The 21,944-nt window shown below is 40.0% G+C and overlaps 2 protein-coding genes across 5 annotated transcripts in view; both read left to right on the top strand.

The window, feature by feature from the left end:
* Positions 1-2,734, top strand: part of celsr1a (cadherin EGF LAG seven-pass G-type receptor 1a) — a 91,428-nt gene extending 88,694 nt beyond the window's left edge. For both annotated transcript variants that reach the window (XM_071501592.1, XM_071501593.1), the window contains exon 36: positions 670-2,734. In XM_071501592.1, coding sequence (XP_071357693.1) covers positions 670-697 — 28 coding nt within the window. In that variant the 3' untranslated portion in view covers positions 698-2,734. The remainder of the gene's footprint in view (positions 1-669) is intronic.
* Positions 2,735-9,532: 6,798 nt separating this feature from the next.
* The window catches only part of gramd4a (GRAM domain containing 4a), a 52,863-nt gene continuing 40,451 nt past the window's right edge, over positions 9,533-21,944 (top strand). The window contains exons 1-2 of one of the 3 annotated variants that reach the window (XM_071501969.1): positions 9,533-10,048; positions 17,812-18,025. In XM_071501969.1, coding sequence (XP_071358070.1) covers positions 10,020-10,048; positions 17,812-18,025 — 243 coding nt within the window. In that variant the 5' untranslated portion in view covers positions 9,533-10,019. The remainder of the gene's footprint in view (positions 10,049-17,811; positions 18,026-21,944) is intronic. The other 2 variants (XM_071501971.1, XM_071501970.1) reach the window with 2 other exon arrangements.

The following is a 21,944-nucleotide window of genomic DNA, read 5'->3' on the forward strand; positions in this document are numbered from 1 at the left end:
ATAAAGTTAAATTGAATGAAGTGTGAATGAATGAATAATACACCCTCCTTGTCATTTATTCATGTAATTTGAATCGCTTAAAAAAAAAAGGATTCAAAATCAATCAGAGTTTGCAACCATGTGACTAAATAGCATCTTAGTTGGCCAATATGTCAACAATGCATGTATCATAATAGGATAAAGGAATAGTTTCATATTTTGAGAAATATGCTTTGTTTTCTTGCTGAAATTCAGAAGAAGATTGATACCACTCTCATGTCTGTGCACTAAATATGAAGCTACCATCAGGGATTTTTTTTAGTTTAGCTTAGTTTAGCTTAGCTTAGCTTCCTGTTTTGCATACAGGCATGAAAGTGGCCTCAGTCTTCTTATCTAACTCCAAGCATAAAAGCGAATAAGCATGTGACCCAAAATGTGAACCTATTCCTTCGACTATAGCATGACATAATTTTATCATCCCCCCTAAATGCTGCATGATGACTTCCTGCATCCCTGCATTCATTTTTATATTGCATGTTTTCACCTTCCTTCCTCTCTCCTCGCATCCTTCCTCCCCGCACAACCCCCTCCCCACCCCCGCCCCCCCCCACCCCACCATCCCTCTTCTTTCCCTCCCTCCACTCCCTCCGCTAACAGTGGCAGTAACGAGACTTCGATCTGACCTGTTAGGAAAACCCAGACCAGCCTGCCCTTGTGAGAGAAGGCATGAGCAGGAGAAACCGCTGGGGGAGGAGAGCCAAGAGTGAGGGGAATGAAATGAAAAGAAAAAAGAAGATGGAGGGACGCTGAAGATTATCTGATCTGTCCATCCACCCCTCCTTTCGTGTTCCCTCTCTCTCTGGAGAGCAGTATTAATTGCAGACTTAGAGACTGCCTGAGACAAGAAAATAAGCAGAGATACTGAAAAGATGTGAGAAAAAATAAAGGGAATGCTGTGTTGGACTGTACCAGGAGAGGATGAAATGGAGCCATGTGTGCCAAAACCACTAAAGGAAATGGGGACAGAGAGTCAGAAGAGAAAGAATGCCCCCAGAATGCATTGCAAGTCCCAAAATAATCACAGTTATGAGGGGTCATTATGTTGCTTTCCTTATCAGCGGGTTAAGTTAGGAAAGCTGGACAGTACTTTCGGATTTTCTCATGGAGAAAAGCAGATGTATAACCACTGTGCATGAACCCATACATGCTGGTACAGTCTCATATGTAGTCCAAAAGGACTTCAAGGACTACAAGTCCCTTAAAGGGTCATCAGACGTAAAGCTAACAACCTGTTCTCACTGACTTTTGGACACTTCCAACTCGTTGATACCGAACAGCGCTATCAGACACCAAGTGCTCTTTTCTTCTTCTTTTTTTTTTTAACTCAAAGAAAGGCTACCCCAGCCTCTCGATGCAGTGCATTTAGAGTGTAATTAATGTGTAGATATTGTTAAAGGTGAAGAAGAAATGATCTATTTTGTATTTCAGCTGTAGCAAGGACAAGTTTCGAAACTAAAAATCGATTGCCTGTGTTACGTCGGGATTGTGAAAATCACTTGATATGCTGGTTTAATCGACTGAGAACAATAATCTGTGTGCCTTCATCCTGGATTGAGGCCTTACACATGCACACACACTCACACACACGTACTGCGTTAGCCTGTAGTGGGCTTTCAGGTGATGTAACACACTCTCTGACGCATACACACACATAACAAATGCAGGACTGTTATGTTTGTGTGTGTGTGGTTGTCCCAAGTACGTGCACACACAATAGGGCCTAAATGAACATTAATTATATTGAATGGAGGGAAATTCCCCCTCTGTTGAAAACTCAGTTCAAGCACTATGAACCTGAAGCCTTCTTTTCCAGTGTCCGTCCTGCCTGTTTGCTCAATGCAGCACATACTCCTGGTTACCAAAGTCATGAAATACAGTAAATGTGCAGACTATGGTTGGGGTCAGTTCACTTTGAACTCAGTTTCATTCCAAAATAAAAACAAACCAAAAAAAAAAAAGAAAAGCACAGAATTACAAGATGGATTTCATGTTTATAGCATTTTTAAAGGAGCTATTTGTAAGTTTTGCTGGTGCTACGTTGTTTACCTACCAGTCTGAAAAAAACAACGTTAACTCTTGTCTCTATCACGTCTATTCTTTAACAAAGGTTAGCATGCTAACCAGCTAGCCCCGGCCTATCTCGTCACTTTCTGATACCGAGTCACTGTAGCCACCAATCTGCCCTGAAGATTTAGTGCTGCTCAAAGGGCGTATTATAACCTCTTGTCTTGTAAACACAACAATGGCCGAAGCTCATGTCAAGCAACAATCACCATCACTCACTACTGGCAAGAAAGCATGTTCAGCAGCAGAGAAAATTTACAGGTAGCCCCTTTAATCCAGAACTGATATTAATTAACCCTTTAATCTGAATAAAAAGTATTTTTTCATCACTGGACTTCTGAATCTGAATTCAAAGTGAAAATTACACCAGCTCTAATGCATTTTTCAACTTGTATAAGGCAACTTAAAGTCTGGTTTACCACTCACTGAATGCCTTTGTACCATACATACTGTATACCCCCAGTGTTTTGCTGTCATGCAGTCAATGCTGCCGATAAATGTCCATGTTTTTTTCTATTGATCCAAGACACTGGAAATATTTTGTAACATAATGTATATTTATTTTTTATGGTTTTAAGACACTGGAAAGAAAAGATGATTGTGACTGTAAAATTAAAGATGACATGATGAATTTGTAACTGTGTTGTAGCCTTTATATGTCTTTTGGCTGGAGGGAAGCATGGCGGGCTGAAACTTGTTCACAACCCAAAGAATTAGGTAACAACAAGTGATGAGTAACAGAAATCGTTACTCACTCACTTTATAGTTTTAGAGTAGGTAATCACTTGTCGGTGAAGTGTTGTTGGAATTGTTGGCAGCCTGGCTGCTGCAGAGATGCTGCATCAAGATTCTTTTGTGTATTTCTGTCTTTTAAGAAGCTAAATATCCAGTTGTGTCCATTTTGTATGTAACTTAGATCAGTAATTCTTCTTCATAAAATGAGGTAAACCTGATCAATGATAACAAGAGACTTTCCAGTTTAAATGCTTTTAACTGGTCTGACTTGCAGGATTCTAGAAAAAGTCAATCAAGATCTCTCTAAAAGTGCCTCTGGAAATGGATGGATTTATACCATATACAAAATTAAATTCCTTATGTACACATAACACCTTAATTCAAAAATCTACTTTATAGACCCTGGAAAACCTTTTTCACCTTAATCACCTTTTACCCTAAGAGATGGGATCTGACATTGAAACACAATTTTCTGCCAAACTGTTTTCTTCATGAGAGTTTTCAGCACTAAATGCTCTTCTCATGCTCTTCTCTTCTGGCTGGTTTGAAGTGTCACCTACTTCCCTGGACCAATCAGAATTCCGCAACCTGTGACTCAACTTCTGATGACAGATGGTGGGCATTTTGTGTATGTTTTTGTATAAGGCCACTGTCAGTCACCCAAACATTTCTGAAAAAGAAAGCAGAGTTTTTGAGTTTTAAACTTAAGGTAATACATATGCATGTCTTTTTATTTTTAATTTTTTTCAATAATTGTTATTTGGGGTTTTTTTTTTGTTTTTTGTTTTTGTTTGTTTTTTTTTTTGTTCATGAATATTTCATTTTATCGTGGAAAAACTTAATACTCGAGTCCAGGTTTTCGGGGGCTTTAATGCTAATGCTAAAGCATGTAAAGAATAATCCTGTAGCCAAGGAGAAAGAACAGAGGGACAGATAAATTGACAGAAAGCTGGAAAGAATTCAACATAGGTGACTGATTTCAAACAGAGGTTCACCCTGGAGGGCAGTGTGTGCAATGGAGATGTTGGCCATACAAGGTAATGTGTAGGGAGAGCAGTCTATCTAAAGCCTGGTGATCAGAGTAAACCTATAGAGTGAAGTCAGCCTTTCGAGGATGGCTGTTAATGGTTGACCGCCTCACTGCTGAGTTGTAACTAAAACATCTGTGTGTATCAGAGGGTAGGAGGCTTTAGGTATGGGTGTATCTGTCTGAGGGACTGTGTTAATCCTTATAGAACAGTTTGCACAGAGCTATTTTTGAGAACATTAATACCTTCTTGACTTTTTTCAGTTGAGGAAAGGACTTCTGTCAAAATTAATTAAAATGAATAATAAATAATGTGTACTTTAAATATGTAAATTACATTAAATTTATATATATATATATATATTTTTTACATGACCAGTATCTCATTTAAAGCAGTAGTTTAATTTTAATTTGGAAAGGAATCATAAATATAGTATTAATAATATAATTTCCAAATTGAAGTTTGAATCTTTTTTAAATATGCCCCAGAAGCCACGGCTAAGTCCTAAACTTTCCCCCACACGTTATTTCTATATTTTCCACAGCTCACTTCACTTAAAGACCTGGCACTTTGCTCTGGCATTGCACGGTAGGTGACACGTGACACTTTAATGTTTGTCTGTAGGAATTTGTCTTCAGCCGTATGCGCCAGATTAGGGGAGATGCACTTTGGTGGTGGTGGATCAAAGAGCAAAAAAAACGTAAGAGACGTAAAAACCATGAGTGCTCCTTTTGCTTGAACTGGGGAGACGGAGGGGCACCCTCATGTCATTGATGTAATGGGTTTTTGTAAGGTTAGATACCATGTCAGGGCCTGGAAATGGCAACTGTGCCAAGTGCATTATAAAAACACATGGAGCCTGCTGCCACTGGGTATTGCCAAGTAAATTATTGTCAGCAGGTGGAGTGAAAGGTTAGATGGGAGAGTCAGGTTTCAGAGGCCTATTGGGCTGCTAGTTGTTATGGCGACTGAAGCCAGTCCTCCCTTCAGGTGACAGAAGGTGCAAAGATGAAGTAAGTGGCAGTGTGAGTAGTAGTAAGTAGTAAGTCTACAGAAGCTACAGTTAACGTCACTAACTGTTAAAACAGGTATCATTTTTTCAGGCGGTCTATATCTCACTTTGGGATGAAACCTTCAACTTGAAACCTGAGGACTTAAGCAGACACTGGTAACTAGTCGCGGTGCTCTATCAGACCGACCCTCTGCCCTCCTCTTTATCTCCGTCCCATCACAACCAGGCAAACTAAATAATTTAGACTCTCAAAAGCCACTGTTGGCAAACTGAACCGAGCTGAACGGGACCAGGCCGGAGGAGAGAGGGTGACTGATACAATTGTGCCATCTGCTGGTGGAGAATGGAAAGTAAAAGTTGATTTAGACTGTGTGCGATTTTATGTGTGCAAAGGAGAGTCACAGAAAGGATCAAGGGATGAAAAAGGGAAAAAGGGATGAAAAAAATGCAACTTAAAAAAAAAGAAGAAACACCAAATTCATTCTCTTACAAGGAGAAAACTGAATTCATAAGCAGTAAAACTCACTTTTGCTTCCTTCAACAGACTTATCACTTTAAAAAGATTCTTTCAGGCAGGAGCACTAGTTTAGGTTTGGAAATTAAGGTTACAATGAGAAGAAGAAGAAAAAATACACAAAATCCTGCTTTTTGTAGCCGTAAAAATGGCTGTGCAGTTCTCTGTAAAAAAAAAAAAAAAAAAAAAAAAAAAGAGAGACTTAATATAAATCAGTTTCCTTCAACTAGCTTGAACTGCTGCTCCCTGCATGGGCTGACATTTTGGAGTGTCCACCTGAGTCAGTGACGTGGAGACAGATATTTTGGTATCTAAATGCATCACACATTGAGGGTTCAATTTTAAATTCACAGTTAGGGATGGCTTTAGGTTTAAAGTTATGGTTACAATTAATTTTAGGGACTTAATGCTACGTATCTAAGGTCCTCAGAAGTATAGTATTGCAACCAGTGACAAAGATGACAAAAATAGGAATGACTCCAATTTAAACAGCTCTGTCAAATCAGCTGTAATAGATGTTATTTATATCTTCTGTATTTCATTATTGGAAAAGACTTCTTTCCGAAATCATATCTAATTATTTGTTAGACCCAAATGATATGTCAGTGTTTAATCAACCATCTTATTCAAATGTTTTTCGCATCAGCAGCCTCATCACCCGTCCTCCCCTTCCTCCCAACTGTCCTATAATTGACTCTGAATACTCTGCCAGTTGCATAAGACACGCGTGGTTGTGCAACCCTCTAGAAAATGCTGGTTTGGGATTAAGAGGTTTATTACGGGGTTTCTAAATGAGCGCAGAGGGAGGATTTGGGAAATCTCAACAGCAATAGTTTTGCTAGAAGACATCAGAAGAGGATCACGGGCCAGAAACCCATCGTGTGCGTATTTGAACATTTTTGTGTGTGTTAAGCGTGACTAAGGGGAATCCCATCTGAAAGCATTAGTCCTCTTGTTTGCTGCGTAATCTCTGGTGACTGTGCAAATCCCGAGTGGTTTCCCAGTGGATCTTATAGTATTTACAGATCAAGTATTGCAGGGTTATTTCCAATGATGCATCAGCATGCAGCGGAAATAACCTGGATGAGATAAAAGGCCTAAAACATAGAGACAGACAAGAGGACAGACAGATTTTAGTTACATCTGAGCCAACAGGCCCGTTGATTGATTGCTTCAAAATGATTATGTAATAGAGATTATTTAAGAGATTTCAGATTGATTCCATATTGAATCAAATAATTTCGTGATAAATTGGTTTTAATTGAAAAAAACCCCAATAATTTTAACTAAACTTTGGAATAGATAGATAGATAGATAGATAGATAGATAGATAGATAGATAGATAGATAGATAGATAGATAGATCGAACACAATACTCATACAATACAAGGCTGAACAATTAACCACTTTGACCATACATATTGATGGAAGCATTTATTACTGTTAATGCTAATATATGATTAGACTTAGATTTACATATGACAGTTATCATTGCTGGAGTTGAGAAGTGTTTCCAACATTCTGCCCCCCTCATGTATGTAAACGGGCTTGAACAAACATAAATAAATAAAACAGTAGAATTGAGTCAGCTCCTCTAGAACAGCATGTCAAAAAAAGATTGTTTGTACAGTCTCTCTCATAAAAATGTAAAATCTCACTGGAGATTTTGAACTCGCCAATTAAGCTTAAACCTCCAGAAACTGTTTGGGGGCAGCAGAACCAAGCTGTGAACGCAGTACTGACACTTTATCACCTTTGAAGTTGATATGTTGAACTTGTTAGGAAACAGTTGCCTATTTACACTGTACGTATCCAGTCATTATGTAGCAACGGTAGCATTTATTTGGAGTTTTGTCTCTGGGTAACTGGCAAAAGTACGTCCAATATTCACTCTCCTTTTCGCTCTTTTTTGGTCACCACCAACATCTGAGTTGAATATCTGGCTGTTTCGCTGCTATGCTCCATGTTCACCAGCTGGGTGGTAACTTTGGCAGTCTGCTGTTTAGTGCTGAATGATGAGAGCCGTGACAGGGAGTCAAAACAGCAAAGCTGTAGGTAGTAAAACTAAAACAAAAGAGCTGAAAGACAATAAAAAGTCAAAGGTTTGTAGAGCTGAGAGAAAGTGTCCTGTAATAATTCTCTGTCGGTTCATCACAACAAGCCACCCCATTCACACAACAGCGGTCATTTGATCTATTGCAAATATGGAAGTATTGATTATAGCTTCTTTAATGAACTTCAGTTTACATAGTTCAATGTTACCTGAAAGAAAAAAAGCAAAACAAAACTCGCTACGTCCATGCAGGTCTAAGTGTGCTTTAAAGACATAATGGCACAGACGCTCTACCTGCCAGCATACAGTTCAGCACTCCAGTCAAGTGGTGCCCAGCAATTCTTTAGATAGCAGGCTGCATCAATAGTTACATTAATGTGCATATCATAGATCATTATTCTAATGTGTGGTAACAAATTGCCTATATCATTTGCTAGAATCATACTTGTGCTCATACAGTGTCCAAGCGGATTTTCATATCATCTGATCCGTGATGCAAAATATCATGGGACATGTTCTAGCAATCTAGGACTCTAAATGTATCCTTTTGTGTAAGGTCTGTGGGAAGTGCACATGGAAAATCCAGGCAGGCAGACATTTGCCTACACAAATGTGAAGCTACTCTGAACCTGCACTATGTGTCTTTGCCCACAGTAGCACCTCAAGTCACACAAACATGAACTTATTGTTGGAACAGAAGCTGCAACTGGATGATGGTAAGACACAGCTATGACTTTTTCTGTCTGTTTTAAATGCAGAATAGAAAACCTAGATTAATGTGAGGGGGGGGGGGGGGGCTGGCAATGCTCTAAAGTCTGATCCACTTTCATGCTAACATGTTGAGTTCTTATGTAGGCTGCTGACAGTGTGATTTTGGTGCTAGTGAGGAGGTGTCAGAATGGCAGCTGCAGGACAACCAGGCCAAAGCTCTAGTGAGGACAAGACTATATACTGATCCTCATTGCCCTCATTGGTAGTCAGACAGCGGACACAGAAAGTGCTTGTGATTACCTCCCCGTAATCTATGATCTCATCTCAGGGGTCAAGAGTCAAGTCGCCTCCTGTTTCTCTCTCACTTTCTATCCACCCCCCCCCCCCCCCCCCCCTCCTTCAAACCCCTCTTCCTTTTTGTCTTTTTGACTCATTCACAGTGTAAGTGCAGTGACAAGAGGATTGCCAGAGGAATCTGTTAAATCAAGACCACTTAATCACTTAGAGACACAGTGGCTGAAATAAGGTTGGGTTCTGTTACTTAAAGAAGCAGAGGAGAGTCTCACAGACTGACGAGACAACCATGCAAAGGTTAGTGCTTCAAAAACTCAAGCCTTTATTCATCTATTCAGCCTGCTTGAGCTTCTTCTTCTTAGACCCCCACCCACTGTAGGCTTTATACCTGTATATTGCGAGTGTAGGTCTAGATTATAGGTTATGAGGTCATACATAGTAAAAATAAATGGTGCCTTTTTTAAATTAGAAAGAGTCTTGTTCAATACACTCAATGTAATATTTCAACTATACAGTAGATTCTGTTGAACTGCAATTTAAAGAGGCCTGTCAGAGTCAGTGCTGGAACCGCCACTGGGGCCATTGATGCTATGCCCTCTGTATTTCTTCCGGTTGTACGTATGTATTAATGTGTTTGTATATTATATATGTATATAACTTGCAAATTGTTAGGATTGCTTTTAGTTTATTGTTTTTCCACCACAGTTTCTTTGATGGAAAGAGACAGAGCTTTGGAACAGCATTTAGATCTCAGCAAATAAAACATTATTAAACCAGTCTGTAATAACCTTATAATTTCCTAAGTCCTGCAGAGAACTGTGACATTTCGTAGGGAAAGCAGACTAAGCTGAGTCATCGTTTGTGCTACTCTTTAGAGGAGTTTCTTCAAAATGATGTTAGTAAGAACTTATAAGAAAGGTGACTAATGGTGACATTTTCATATGCATTCAAACATTTTTTTTATATATGTTTGAATAGGAGAGCAAGAAGCTGAGTTTCAATGCAGCACATGAGTCGGTAGGAATAATATTTCTGCACAATTATCACCGTTCGTCTTTGCGGTTGATGCTTAATTACATGATAATGCGGTCACTGTCGACCCAGCTGCTTTATAATTCAGCGCTACGTGACGGCGGCAGCCACAGGGCGGTGGTAAGGAGAGGCGTCTGCGGCCGAGGCGGCGTTCACGGCCCCTTTAAGACGGCGGCACCGAACTCTGACGAAATTTCCTCGGCCCTGCTCCTTTGGCCGCTTCTGCGAAATCAACAAGAGGCGACGGCAAAGCTGGTATCTGCAAGCAGCGGGCCGACGGCGCTAGTCAGGGCAGCTCTCTCCAGGGAGGAGGGGGACGCAACTGGTATCTTTTTTTACAATTTTTTTTTTTTTTTTTGGTCAGTGTCTGCCCGCCAGGAGACGGCGTTTAGCCCGTCGCTGAACAGAAAAGAGGGGATATCGTCGGGATGGATGGACCGAGTGAGCAGCTTTTGCCGTGAGACTGGCGCTAATTTGGACGTCCTGAGCAGCAGGTGTACTGAAGGATAAAGCAGACTAAAGGCAATCTCAGTGTTCATGAAACTTTGCTACGATTTACGTGCTGGGTAAGAGCACTTATTTTTTATTCTGCTGTTCGAGAAAAAGATGATGAAGGGTGTTGTTTTATGTCACCCTGTCTGTCTCTTCGGGGGTCATGCAAAACGCGAATTATTTGGTTTTCGTGTTGCGTCCTTTATGTTAGAGGTAAGAAAAAAAACAAAAACAAAACAAAAAACAAACATGTCCGACCATTTGAGGGTTTATTGAAACAGTTAACTGGAGGCCTAACTTCAAACTCTTGCGTTTAATTAAAGCCTTGAAGTCTGACGGCCACATTAGTATTCAGCCTTGTAGTTGGCCTAGCTAACGTCAAACTGTAGCACTGTTGGACGAAGCCGTTAAGTCTAACGGTCGTCCTCTGTCTATACAGATTTATTTATTTTATTTATTTATTTTTATTTCTCACATCACGGCCGCTTTTTAACAGCACCATTTTGTCTTTTTTGTGTGTCTAAGCCCTAGATACCTCTACTAACTACCCCCCAGCAATGACATAGCCTAGCCTACTTTGTGTTAGATAAATACATGTCAGGCAGCCATTCATGTGTTTCATTCATGTTCGTGCACTGGGAACAGACTTGAAACTTGACCTCTAGTCCACAAGTGAAATATGTGAAGATAGACATTAAACATCACCCTGTTCCTTGTATTATCTTTTGTCAAAGTTATATAATGTACCTGGAAGTGTCTAATTATTTGAAAAAGTGACGGTGTGGTGTGTTCATGGACAGCAGGAAGCTCGAAGATTTTGGAGCACTGTTATAAAAGGTGCTGTCAAACCAACATTAATCCCCCCCACCCTGTTTATATTCAGTGGGGAAGTGGGGACAGGCTTTACTTTCCTGTCCTGAATTGATCTTGCTCTGTTCAGCCCCCCACACAGTTTTTGGATAACACTTTGACCTGAGTCACTGTTGTCCATCCAAACTGAGAGAGAGGGCAGATTGGTGGGTTGTCAAGGAAGAATTGATTGTTAATATTCTTGTTTATATAACTGCATGGTGAAATAATAGCAGAAGAGTAGGAGGGATGCTGCATGACTGGCAGGGAGTACAAGGACAGTGTTAGAGGGTAACAACAAAAAGTGTTGATGATGATGATTACAATTTTAAGATATACTCTGACGTCTTTTAGAACCAATGGAGACTGGTTACCTTATTCCTCAGTACAGAGGTGAAGTTTTTTGTTGTCATTTGCACATCAGTGATGTTTACAACCAGTTCAATGCCATACACATCATGCACATGACTTATGATGATGAAAAAATCTGCGGTGACATAAAATAACCCAAACATAATGTTGGCTTTGAAAAGTGCGTGCCATAACTGGCTTTTATTCTTGTTCAGCCAACCACACGCTGCCCAGAGGGTTGCATTAGTGAGCTAGAGAAAAGCTAGTGCATTCTTCTTGTTCCTACCATTTCCTTATTACTCTTTTCCCCAAATTTGTTGACAGCCTGGAACTCTACTTGTACATGTTACTCTCGGCTTGAGGCTCTTGTTTAGCCTCCAACTACAAACAGAAGCAGAGTGTGTCTAATTGGTCTAATTAAAGTCCATCACAACGGCACCCTCCTCCCTTCCTCCTGCTCCATCCCCAGGGTTCACATCAAATAAAAAGAAGATAGGAGGCTTGATGAAAACATTTACAATAACAATGTATATCAAGTTTGAGATTGTGTTCCATCTTAATAAGAATGTGGATACTCATTACTTGTATTTGGCAGCTTTCTGGGAGAGGTGATACAACTGTTTGAAAATTGAAAAATATTAATCTTTCTGTCTTCTCACAGTGGCACCAGGCGGCAGCCTTTATTTCAGATTTTTTCTGGATCATCTGTCACCTGTCACTTCATCATGAGTGCAGGAATGTGAACTAAAGAAAAATTGCAGCCACCTGTCAGAACATCCTGGTCAGTGCTGGCAGATGAGATATTTAAGGGTCATGTTAATCCTTCTCTCTCTGGGTCTCTCTGGGTGTCTTGTGAAACTTGTTGCATTAGAGAATAGCTCCACAGGCGAGTTTCTTGCTGTACTGAGCCTTGTTTCTGCCAAAACTAAGCACCATGGATGAGGATGGTGATGATGATGACAGGATGGCCTTTCATGGTTTTATGTAGCACATCTGAGCGAAAGCATCTGTAAAAGGAAACGCGGTTTGCATCAGTTACCAAAGAAGAAACACAGCACTGGCATTTCTACCTAACAAGTAGTTATTGTCAAACTTTCTGTTTTAGTGAAACAAAACCTGACTGCCTAATGTCCCAGAAAATACACTTGCATAAAAAGTGGCCTACTTGTGCGATCGCTCTAGCCTTTATTGTGCTCAACAGTATGTGCCTGTTTGTGTGCATCCACTGCTCCCCCCTTCTCTTTCATGCATGGCTGATAAACAACAGTGAAATAGGATGTAATTATAGAAAGAACCACTCCCATCTCATGTGGCTATACCAAGCCAGTATCCTCTTAAATATGTAGATAACCAGGGGCGACAGTGAGGTCATGCACCTAGTTACTCAAATGAGATAAGTGTGTTGCCTTACAGAGGACATGCAGGTTTATTAGCCAACCATTATAAGCCAAACAAGTTGATACTGAGATGATACTAATAATGTACATAAAAGACCGTGATGACTGTATAGATCATAAAACATGCATTATAATTGTTACCAAAAAGCTTGTATGTCTGAATATTGTATGCTAAGTCTGTAATAAGCTTGTGATCTCAGGCTCCTCAGCTAGAATGAGAGTTATATTGCAGAATGCTGTGATCATACTCATGAAACTGTTATTAATAATTCATAGAAATAATATTATTTCTTGTCAGGTATTGTGAATATTTTTGACCAACAGTGGACATCTTAGATCAAAGTTATAATCCTTAAGATTTTTTAGTCCTGGTTGAAATGGGAACACGTATGGTTACCGTGGTAACAGCAAGTGCAATTTAATACTATGGCAAACACACCTTAAACAGCTTTTTTCTCAAAAATACAACAGAGAAGCAACAGTATGTTGTTGAAATTGCTGAAAATGACCAAGCTGTTTTTCTTACATACATATTTGTGGCTTGCACTAACAAGGGTGACAAATACATTGCATTTGCTGCGGCATCTTCACAGTTACAGTCACCCCATGTGTTTTTCAGCTGAACATTTTCATGTAAAGTAACAGCAGTAGGATGTTCTGTGCGCATTAGCATTAGCTTTTTATAGCTCTGACACAGTATAAAGAGAGTGAACAGTGAACAGTGAGGCTGATATCAATGAGATGAAATTATGCTGGATTACATGCATTCATTGTTTCCTGTGAATTATAATGTAGCGAGGGAATGGCAGACCCTACCACTAACAATGAAAAGCAGTATATGGTTGTGAAGTGCATTGAATGGTTATTGCACAAAAACGTTATCCATATATACTATCAAAAATGATTGGTAGTATCAAGAATGGATTTTTAGTTTATGAAAAAAAAAAAAATCAAATTCAAAGAATCTGACCAGCATTCCAAAAATAAAAGATATTCTATTACCATTGGAACAAAACAGAGAAAGGCAGCAAATCCCCACATTTGAGAAGCTGGAACCATCCCATGTCTGGCATGTTTTCTTAAAAAGTGACATAAAAGATAAATCAGTGACCAAAATAATAATCAGCCTCAGATGAGACTTTTCCTCAATTGTCTTGTGTTATAAAATTGAGAAACACTCATGTAGGACAAAGGTCATTAGACTGACTCAAACTGTCCAAGATCCGCGAATGACTGTGATTGGCTGTTTCGGCGAGTGTGACCTCTTTGGCCATGAGTAACCTCCAGCTACTACAGGTCATTAACAGAAGATTACTCAGACAGACATAAGCACACACTCACACACACACACACACACACACACACTCTCACTCACTCAGATACAGTATATTAGGCTTGTACAGGGGATACACACTGGGCTTGTAAAACTACTCACCCTTGACTAATGTATGCAGTTATAAACAAACACTATGAGTCTGTGTGTGTGGCAACATGGTCGTTTTGTTTTGAATGCACGTGTGTGTGCATATATTTGCCTTTGCCTTATCTGGTGTGTTAACAGTGACTTACGATAAGGTAAAAGTGGATGGAGGTGTCTTTGTGTTTCTACATAGCTGAGCAAATGACTCATGGAGGCTGTTTGTGTGTGTCCCCACAGTAACATCAACAGTGATCAGACCTTGAGCTAAAGCCCCTTCATCTTCCTCCACCTCCTCTTCCTCCTCCTCCTGTCCTCTCTTTTCATCTTTTCATCCTCTATTTAGAATGATGTGGTTGAAACTGTGTCTGGATTAAAAAGGAAATAAAGAAAAGAGAGGTAGACTGAAGAACACCACAGTGAAAGAGGCAAAGAATAGCTTGGACACATGGAAGGTGCTCTTAAAAAAATACTTTCTACATATTATAGCTGTTCTTCATTAATATTAACATTTACTTTCAGACCTTACAGGTTTTTGATGGAACTCTGAATCAATTTCTTGGTTCATTTTTGAATAGGTAAATGTTCATCTGATGCTTTCATTCGTCACTATAGTTATGGCTTGATTTGATGGTAGGCGACCGTAGGTAGTTTGACTTGACCAATGGCTGACTTAGCTGTAAGTGGATTCAGGTGGTTATTGTGAGAACAGTTCTCATTGTGGCAGGTGTCTCGACAAGACAAGTGGAAAGAAGTGTTTATTAACCTGCCATGTTTCCATTCACCCCTCAGGGAGGAAAGATCAACCCACCAGTCACCTCTGTAATTTCCATTTATTTGTGCCCCTGTAGGTGGGTTGTGTACACGTGGAAATACAATATTTGTTTCTAAAATTTAAGGTCATGCACAAATACCTTTTGTTGCCCTTATGCCTGTCTGTCTGTTGTTTTACCTTTGGGCGCATCTCCCTTCCCTTAATATTATCAACGTTTCCCTCCCTCTGTCTTTTCCTTGCACCTAAGTCCCTGAGGATGTATGGAGAGATGCAGTGAAAGCAGAATTGAGGAACCGGTTTTAGAGAAATGGAGTTTGTACTTTGTATTTGCGTAGAATATGTCATGCTCTCTCAAATTAATTAAGGTACAAATACGGTGCTCTTGAAATGTGCTAGGAAAACTTTAGTCTCTGCATGTCTTCTCTCAAAATAAGTGTCATTAGTGTCTGAATTTATTGATATTCTGCTTGTAAATTAATTATCTAATAATTCAGGAATCAGAATAATGTAAAAAGATATTTTTTGGCCTAAGTGTTTTAGGGAAAAGGCAATCGAACACACTTCATTCCATATCAAAATACAATAGCAAATAGTAAGGGTTATGTATTGGCATTAGAATTATTTTTGGAGCTGTTTTTTCTGTAACAGAATGACTGGAAAACTTGCTTTGTTTTAAGAAAACATTCACATATACAGTACATATACAGTACAGCTAGTCTTGGGTTTTCCCTTTTGGTATTCATCAGCAAACTTCCAGCAGATTTCTAGTTGGACCATTGATCTTGGTGGAATTGGAAGAGTTCAAACAAACTGGATTTCTTGCATTGAGGTTGAGGTCACCATTGATTGTTTGGCATTTTACAATGAATGTTTGGCAATTTCACTTTAAAAAATTATAATCACTAACAGGAAGTTACCAGGCAGAATAAGAGCGCTGGAATGTCCTTTGTTATGGCAGACCAGATTGACTTCTAGGTCCTGCGAGTGGTGAGGCTTGATCAAATTCTAAAAAAGATATTGAGTGGGTCAGTGACCTTCTTTTCATTCATTTCATCAGCCTAAACACCTTAATGAATGTGTGGTCAATGAGAAAACCATCAGTCAGCTAGTCAGACAATAAGCCTGTCAACCATTCAGCTTATCAGTTAGCCAGTCATTCATAAAAAACGGTCCTACAGTTAATCAGTTGATAACCATCTTGGCAGCATGAGAGCTAGTCATCTAGTCAAGCAGATTAAGTAATCTTTGAGGATTACTCATCAAGAAGAACTACATTTAATCCCTTCCCAGATCACAAATCACACAAATCATGTTTACTACTTGTTCTATAGCTCCATGCTCAGCTGTTGAAAAGGATAATGGATCGCTGAGAGAATTCTTTTGACGTACTGCATTCAGTCAAATCAGGAATGACCTGCTCATACAGTAAGAGTACTACAGGGGAATCCCACTGTCGTTTCATTCAGTCAGCACTTCTCATTCAAAGAAAGACCCTAATGGAAGTGGTGGATAGAAAGTCAACACTTGGGGTGTACTCTGAGTTTGATAAGCTGGTAACGTGCATGAACTGGTAGCAGTTTAGCATGTGTTGCTGTTTAAACCTGGCTCCCACATTGATGCTTATCTTGCTCTGGAGCACACTTGTACTGTAGTTGGCTTATGTTTCCTTTCTCATGGTGAGCATTAATGAGGTAAAAAATCTCCTGTCTGTATTTTGTCTCTGTCAGTGGGATTAATTTTACTGCAGTGTCAAACTACTGCGGCTGGATGCAGAGGAAACGCTGCAGTAGCCTGACTCCTGCGCGTCTGTGTACGATGACACAAACAACCCCCCTGATCCATCTGTCATTATTACATCTAGGCCCTTGATACCAAAACACAACCATTAAGCTTTTCAAAACCTCTCACCAGCCACTGCCACTGCTCTTGCTATGAAAATCAAATCAATAAATGAGGTCAGTAGATCTGCTACTCTCAACCGTTTTTAGCGGAGGAGTGAAAGGATGTGGCTGTCATGGGTCTAACAGGGTTAGTGGTTCCATCTCCTGAGTAGGCTGAAGGGGAGACCACTTCACAAATACTGACAAGGTTTTTAGCATCAATAGCATTAAAGGTGAGAAGCTTGCATTGCTGTGAGATGCATTCCAACATTAAAAACTAAAGACATGTAACGTCTACATTTATAAAATAATTTATGTTGTCACAGTAAAACTAGAAGTCATCGTCTATATCGAACTATCACTTTCATTTTCCTTTTCAAAGGTGAAAATGAAAAGTGTTGATAATGATCAACATCCAACACAAGCTGATGCTATCTTTTGTCTTAAACCCCAAGACATTGCTGCGGTTATTCTAAAGAGACGTTTTGTTGTCGGTAATCCTAAAACTATGTTTCCCTTAAAGCTTATGTTGTATTTGGGGTCCTAAAGATCCAGAGCCCTCTTCAAGATTGTTTTATAATCTTTACACTTAATGACTTTTCTCAATTTTAGGTTTTTTATAAACTCATGACATGTTTCAGAAAATAAAAATAATTTTTATTGTCGCTGATGGAACATTTTATGCAACACTACACTAAGAACTCAATTTGGATTTCTGTTATCGACACTTCATAACAGTTTCATAACAGAGGTCAAAGCCTCCCTGTTAGACCTCTCTGGGTCTAACTAACCCCAAATATAGACTGTGACAAGATACTGTATTGGCCTGAATAAAGGACAACCTTGATTATAAGATAATGCTCCCTTTTCCTTTTTTATATAGCTTGTCTCTCACTCTCAGGCTCTTGAAGTGGTTCTCCACTGCAGTAAAAATGTGAGGAGATGCTATGAATTTATTTTTACTATGGGAGAAAAAGTTACAGGAACTTACACAATTACACGAGCTCTCTGTGTAGGTTAAACTGGACTAAACCATTTTTTGTGCTGACGGCAAAGGGAGGGGTTTGCACTATAATATTTTGCCACATATTGGGTTTTTAGTAAAGTCAGAGGAAAATAAGTTTTCCATGTTGCCACTGGACACCAATTGTCTTTCTTGTCCCTGCAGGGTTGCCGTCCGCCATGTTAAGGTAAAGCCCAGGTGCGCGGTGTTGACCATGCTAAAGCGCCTGGACAAAATCCGCTTCCGGGGCCCCAGGACAAGAGACGACTTCCCGGATCTGGCTGAGTCGCCGCCCGCCTCCGACAACGAATGTAGCGATGAGGTGCAGCTGAAGCCAAGGGCAGCTCTGCGAGACACAGAGGACCTCCAGCGAGACCCTGTGAGTACTCACCACACATATTTATGAAGGTTTTGACCTATGGCCACATTTGCTCTTGATCATGTCTCAGGGGGGGAAACAGAAAGTGATTTGTTTCATTTCCTTTTTTTAGTCATTTTCTCTTTCACTTTATCTGTCCTTCCCTATTTCCTCATTCTATCTCTTTCTTTTCAATTCTGTCACCCCCCTCTTTATATGGCTCTGTATTTATCATCTTAACGGGTTATCTTGCTTTGGTCATAAATATATACTTTTAGCCTCAACTGGCTGGGATGAGCAGACATTTTTAATTGTACTCATTAATTATTCTGTCTGACCTCAGAGTGACTCTAGCATCATTTCCTGAATAACAAAGAATCAGGGTATTTGTGCAGTGGCCTGATTTTCACCTTATTGATGTTGTTTTAGCATCATTAACAAGATTAATTAATGTTTATGGTAAAAATATGATTCTTTGATTTTTATCTAAACCCAGTTTTTTCTGCTTATACTTTGTGCCACGAAGCTGAAGAGGAAAATGATGGATAGAGGGATTGTTATGATAAAGAAAAATGGAGGAGATGACAGCGATAAAGATTTTCCAGTGGTGAACACGGAATAGAGATGGCAAACAGCAGCAGACAAGAGCAGAAATACTGAAAGCAGCAGTAAGATGAACAGATATTGGAGAGCAGGAGGGGAATGAAAAATGGAAGGAGAGAAAAGAGGGAAAGTGATAAAGGAGGCTAGAGGACAGGAACTAAGCCACAGAGGACTGGACTCTAAGATGTCTAAGAGGAAATGGTGAGAAAAGACAAACTCACCCACTGTTACAAAAAAAAAAAAAAAAAAAATCCAGATCATGTTTTCTGATGTTTCTTCGTCCCACGCTAAATACTGTTCATATTTCATGAAATCTGCAGCTGTCTCGTCCTTGTGGGGGACTCTAAACACCAGCATTGTCGTCATCATCACGCACAGGCACTGATAGGGAGATACCTCAGTTAAAAACACTAGATTAGTCACTTGATTATATCATTTCCTGAATGAAGGCCACAGGGATCTTTATCTCCCTTTCATTTTTTTATCTCCTTTGTTACATTGTTTCTCTTCAAACAGACAGCTGATGGAACTTTTGAGTGTGTGTGTGTGGGTTTCCTGCCCCCCCCACACCCCCGCCCCCGTTCAAAGCTGGCCAAAGCCTGGTGGTACATGAGAAATACACCATTAACCCTTAACGGCCCTCAGTGGACCTACATAACATTTTTTAATTGCTTCTAGAGCTATTTTTTAATCAATCATGTAGCTGACTATGGGTATGTGCCACATGTGTCTGTATTTGCTTGTATGCACCTGTGAATGTCTGTGAGCTGGTGTTTGTGTGTCTGTATGTGCAGGAGTGTTTGCCTGCGTGATTACCAGCCCACCGGGAAGGCATCGCCCACATCACGGCACTGATGAGTCACACTCCGAAGCCCCAAAATAGACCAAGCTAGCTCTTATCCCTGCAGGGACACACACTCACATACACACATGACACATGCACACTTTCCCCCCACAAAGCATGCAATTGCATTCAGCATCTAAGAGCTGCCACTGCTTGGTGGAACTCTCATCTCCCCTGCATAGCGCCCTTCATAGGTCCCTACTGATACACTGGAGCCGACCCATAACTGCAGTGATGTCTGTCTCTCTAGTCTCCAGGATCACACCACATGACCAGGGTCCAGACCTCACTTTCATTACCTCATCTGTCAAAAAAAAAGGACAGAGTGTGCCCTTGGGCTGCAGAATCCGTGGACTGAGACTTTATGACAAACTAGCCCATGTTATCCATACTAAACAGGTAGAATGTCATCAGGCAGATGGTGCTCAGTCATTGCACGGATGACTGCATACGACCTCACTGGCCTCTCATCACTTTTCCCGCTCGATCAGGTGGCTTCCTTTTTGCATCTGTCATACTTTGCCCTTGTATCTATTATCTACTCACACATTAAACGTGAAGATCATTTCACCAACATTATCAATATTGATGTTATATGATTAATGAATGGAAATAAGATAATAAGAGATATATAGAGAGAGAATGAAATAATGTAATAAATGAAAATATTAGAAAGCTAAAATGTAATGTACTGGAAAATATGTATGAATTGAACAGCTGTTCAATTTTCTGCTCCTTGCAGAATTCAGTACCCTCACCAGTCTATCATACTAAGGCCTAAAGATCAACCCTATAATGGCACAAATATCCGTTCACCGTGGTAATCTGTTTGGATGCCAATTCAAAACTGTAATCTCTAGAATACATTAAATATGAATTTAAATTTGCCAACCAACTGTATGAAGAGCTGTATGTTGCACCTTTGCTGCTGATACTGCTCAAGAGGACTGCGGTTGTCTTTACCAAGAAGGATGCTGCCGTGGTGGTTCTGAGTTTTTTTTCTGTGGCAAGAGATGCCTGTTTGCTCTGAGTGTATCCATAGGCTGACATTTTTTGTGTTCAGTTAGGCTGTTTCATTTTAATTTAATTTAAGTGATTCATATTTTTTTTGAGTGTGCAGATGTGACAGAACTGTTCTCCTGATCCACTGTCAGCAACAAACACGAGTTCTTCTCAGACTGTTTGTGTGTGCACCATTTTAAAAAGTCAAGAAATCACAGGGTTAACAGGAAATCAGGTTGGGTAGGGAGGAGGGTGTATGGTTTCACTGGTGGGGGAAAAAAAGTGAAAGTAGGACAGGCAGTTGAGATAATTTCGTGACTGTCAAGTCAAGTATCACCACAATATCCGTTACACTTTCAGCATTTTCGACCATCAGCAGAGCAGTAATCATTGCCCCTGCTAGCTTGTTTCATTTTCTCATTTAATCTCTTAATGATTTGACAGCATAGTAAAATAGAATACGTAATATTTACAAAGTACAGTCACAAATTACATTTTTTTTTTTTTTTAGTTTGTGAATGGCCTCAGCTGGTTCATTTTTGAAGAGCAGTTACCACCTCTACAGCCATACATTTTACAAATGCACATTAATGAGCACTGATATGGTCTGTCATTGTTCATCGTGTAAAAACATGAACTGTGGAAGGCCCAATATCTTTGTTAATTGTTAGTTATTGGACATCACAGATCGAAAAGTACCACCAGCAGCCTGCTGGACAACACCAAGCTGCCACACATGGAGAAGGTCTCCTGTGATTTTTGTGTTTATGAGCAGAACAAGGCCTTGAAATCACACCTTGTGCATTTCACCTCCTACTGTTAGACTCACACTGAACCTCATGAGAGAGTTGTAAGCTGAAAAAGCACACAATTTAAACAAAATAAAACATTTGATATCCCTGTAGCTGCTCTCTAGGATGAAAGATATTTCTGTGTCAGTTCTGCGCTGAGGAACACCATGTTACCCCATGGACTATGTCCTTAGAAGCTAAGTACAGGAAATGTGAAATTGCATACCAGCCAACATAAACTGCAACCCAAAATTATAATCCTTCAAAAATATGACAAGCTGAGCACGGAGAGAGGAAGAACTGAGTGAGGAGAAAAAGGATTAAATGAGCGGTGCAGCAGATGATTGAGGAGTGTGAGCAGGAGGTTAGAGAGATCAGTCAGTACAAGTCTCTACACAGGAAGCTTCAATACAGAATAAGCAGACTGAGTTCATCAAGCTCATTGAAGAGAAGCACAGAGGAATAGTGAGAGGATGAAAGCTTCATAACAAAGCTGGAGCAGCAAATTGCTGACCTGAAGAAGAGAGAGAGAGGGGGCTGAGTGTGGATGACAGTGCAGAGTATGAGTGTTGTGCCTCAACTAGACAAGACAAGAGAGCTGGAAAGCTGTGAGAATAGTAGACGGGGATTTCCGGTCAGAGAATTTTGCTTCAGTGAAGTTAAAGTAAAAGGACAAACACTCTTGACTTTGAGTGGCCAA

Source organism: Trachinotus anak, unplaced genomic scaffold (assembly GCF_046630095.1).
Source record: "Trachinotus anak isolate AG129_WGS33_773 ecotype Australia unplaced genomic scaffold, CSIRO_AGI_Tana_v1 ptg000018l, whole genome shotgun sequence".
Taxonomy (NCBI): Eukaryota; Metazoa; Chordata; class Actinopteri; order Carangiformes; family Carangidae; genus Trachinotus; species Trachinotus anak.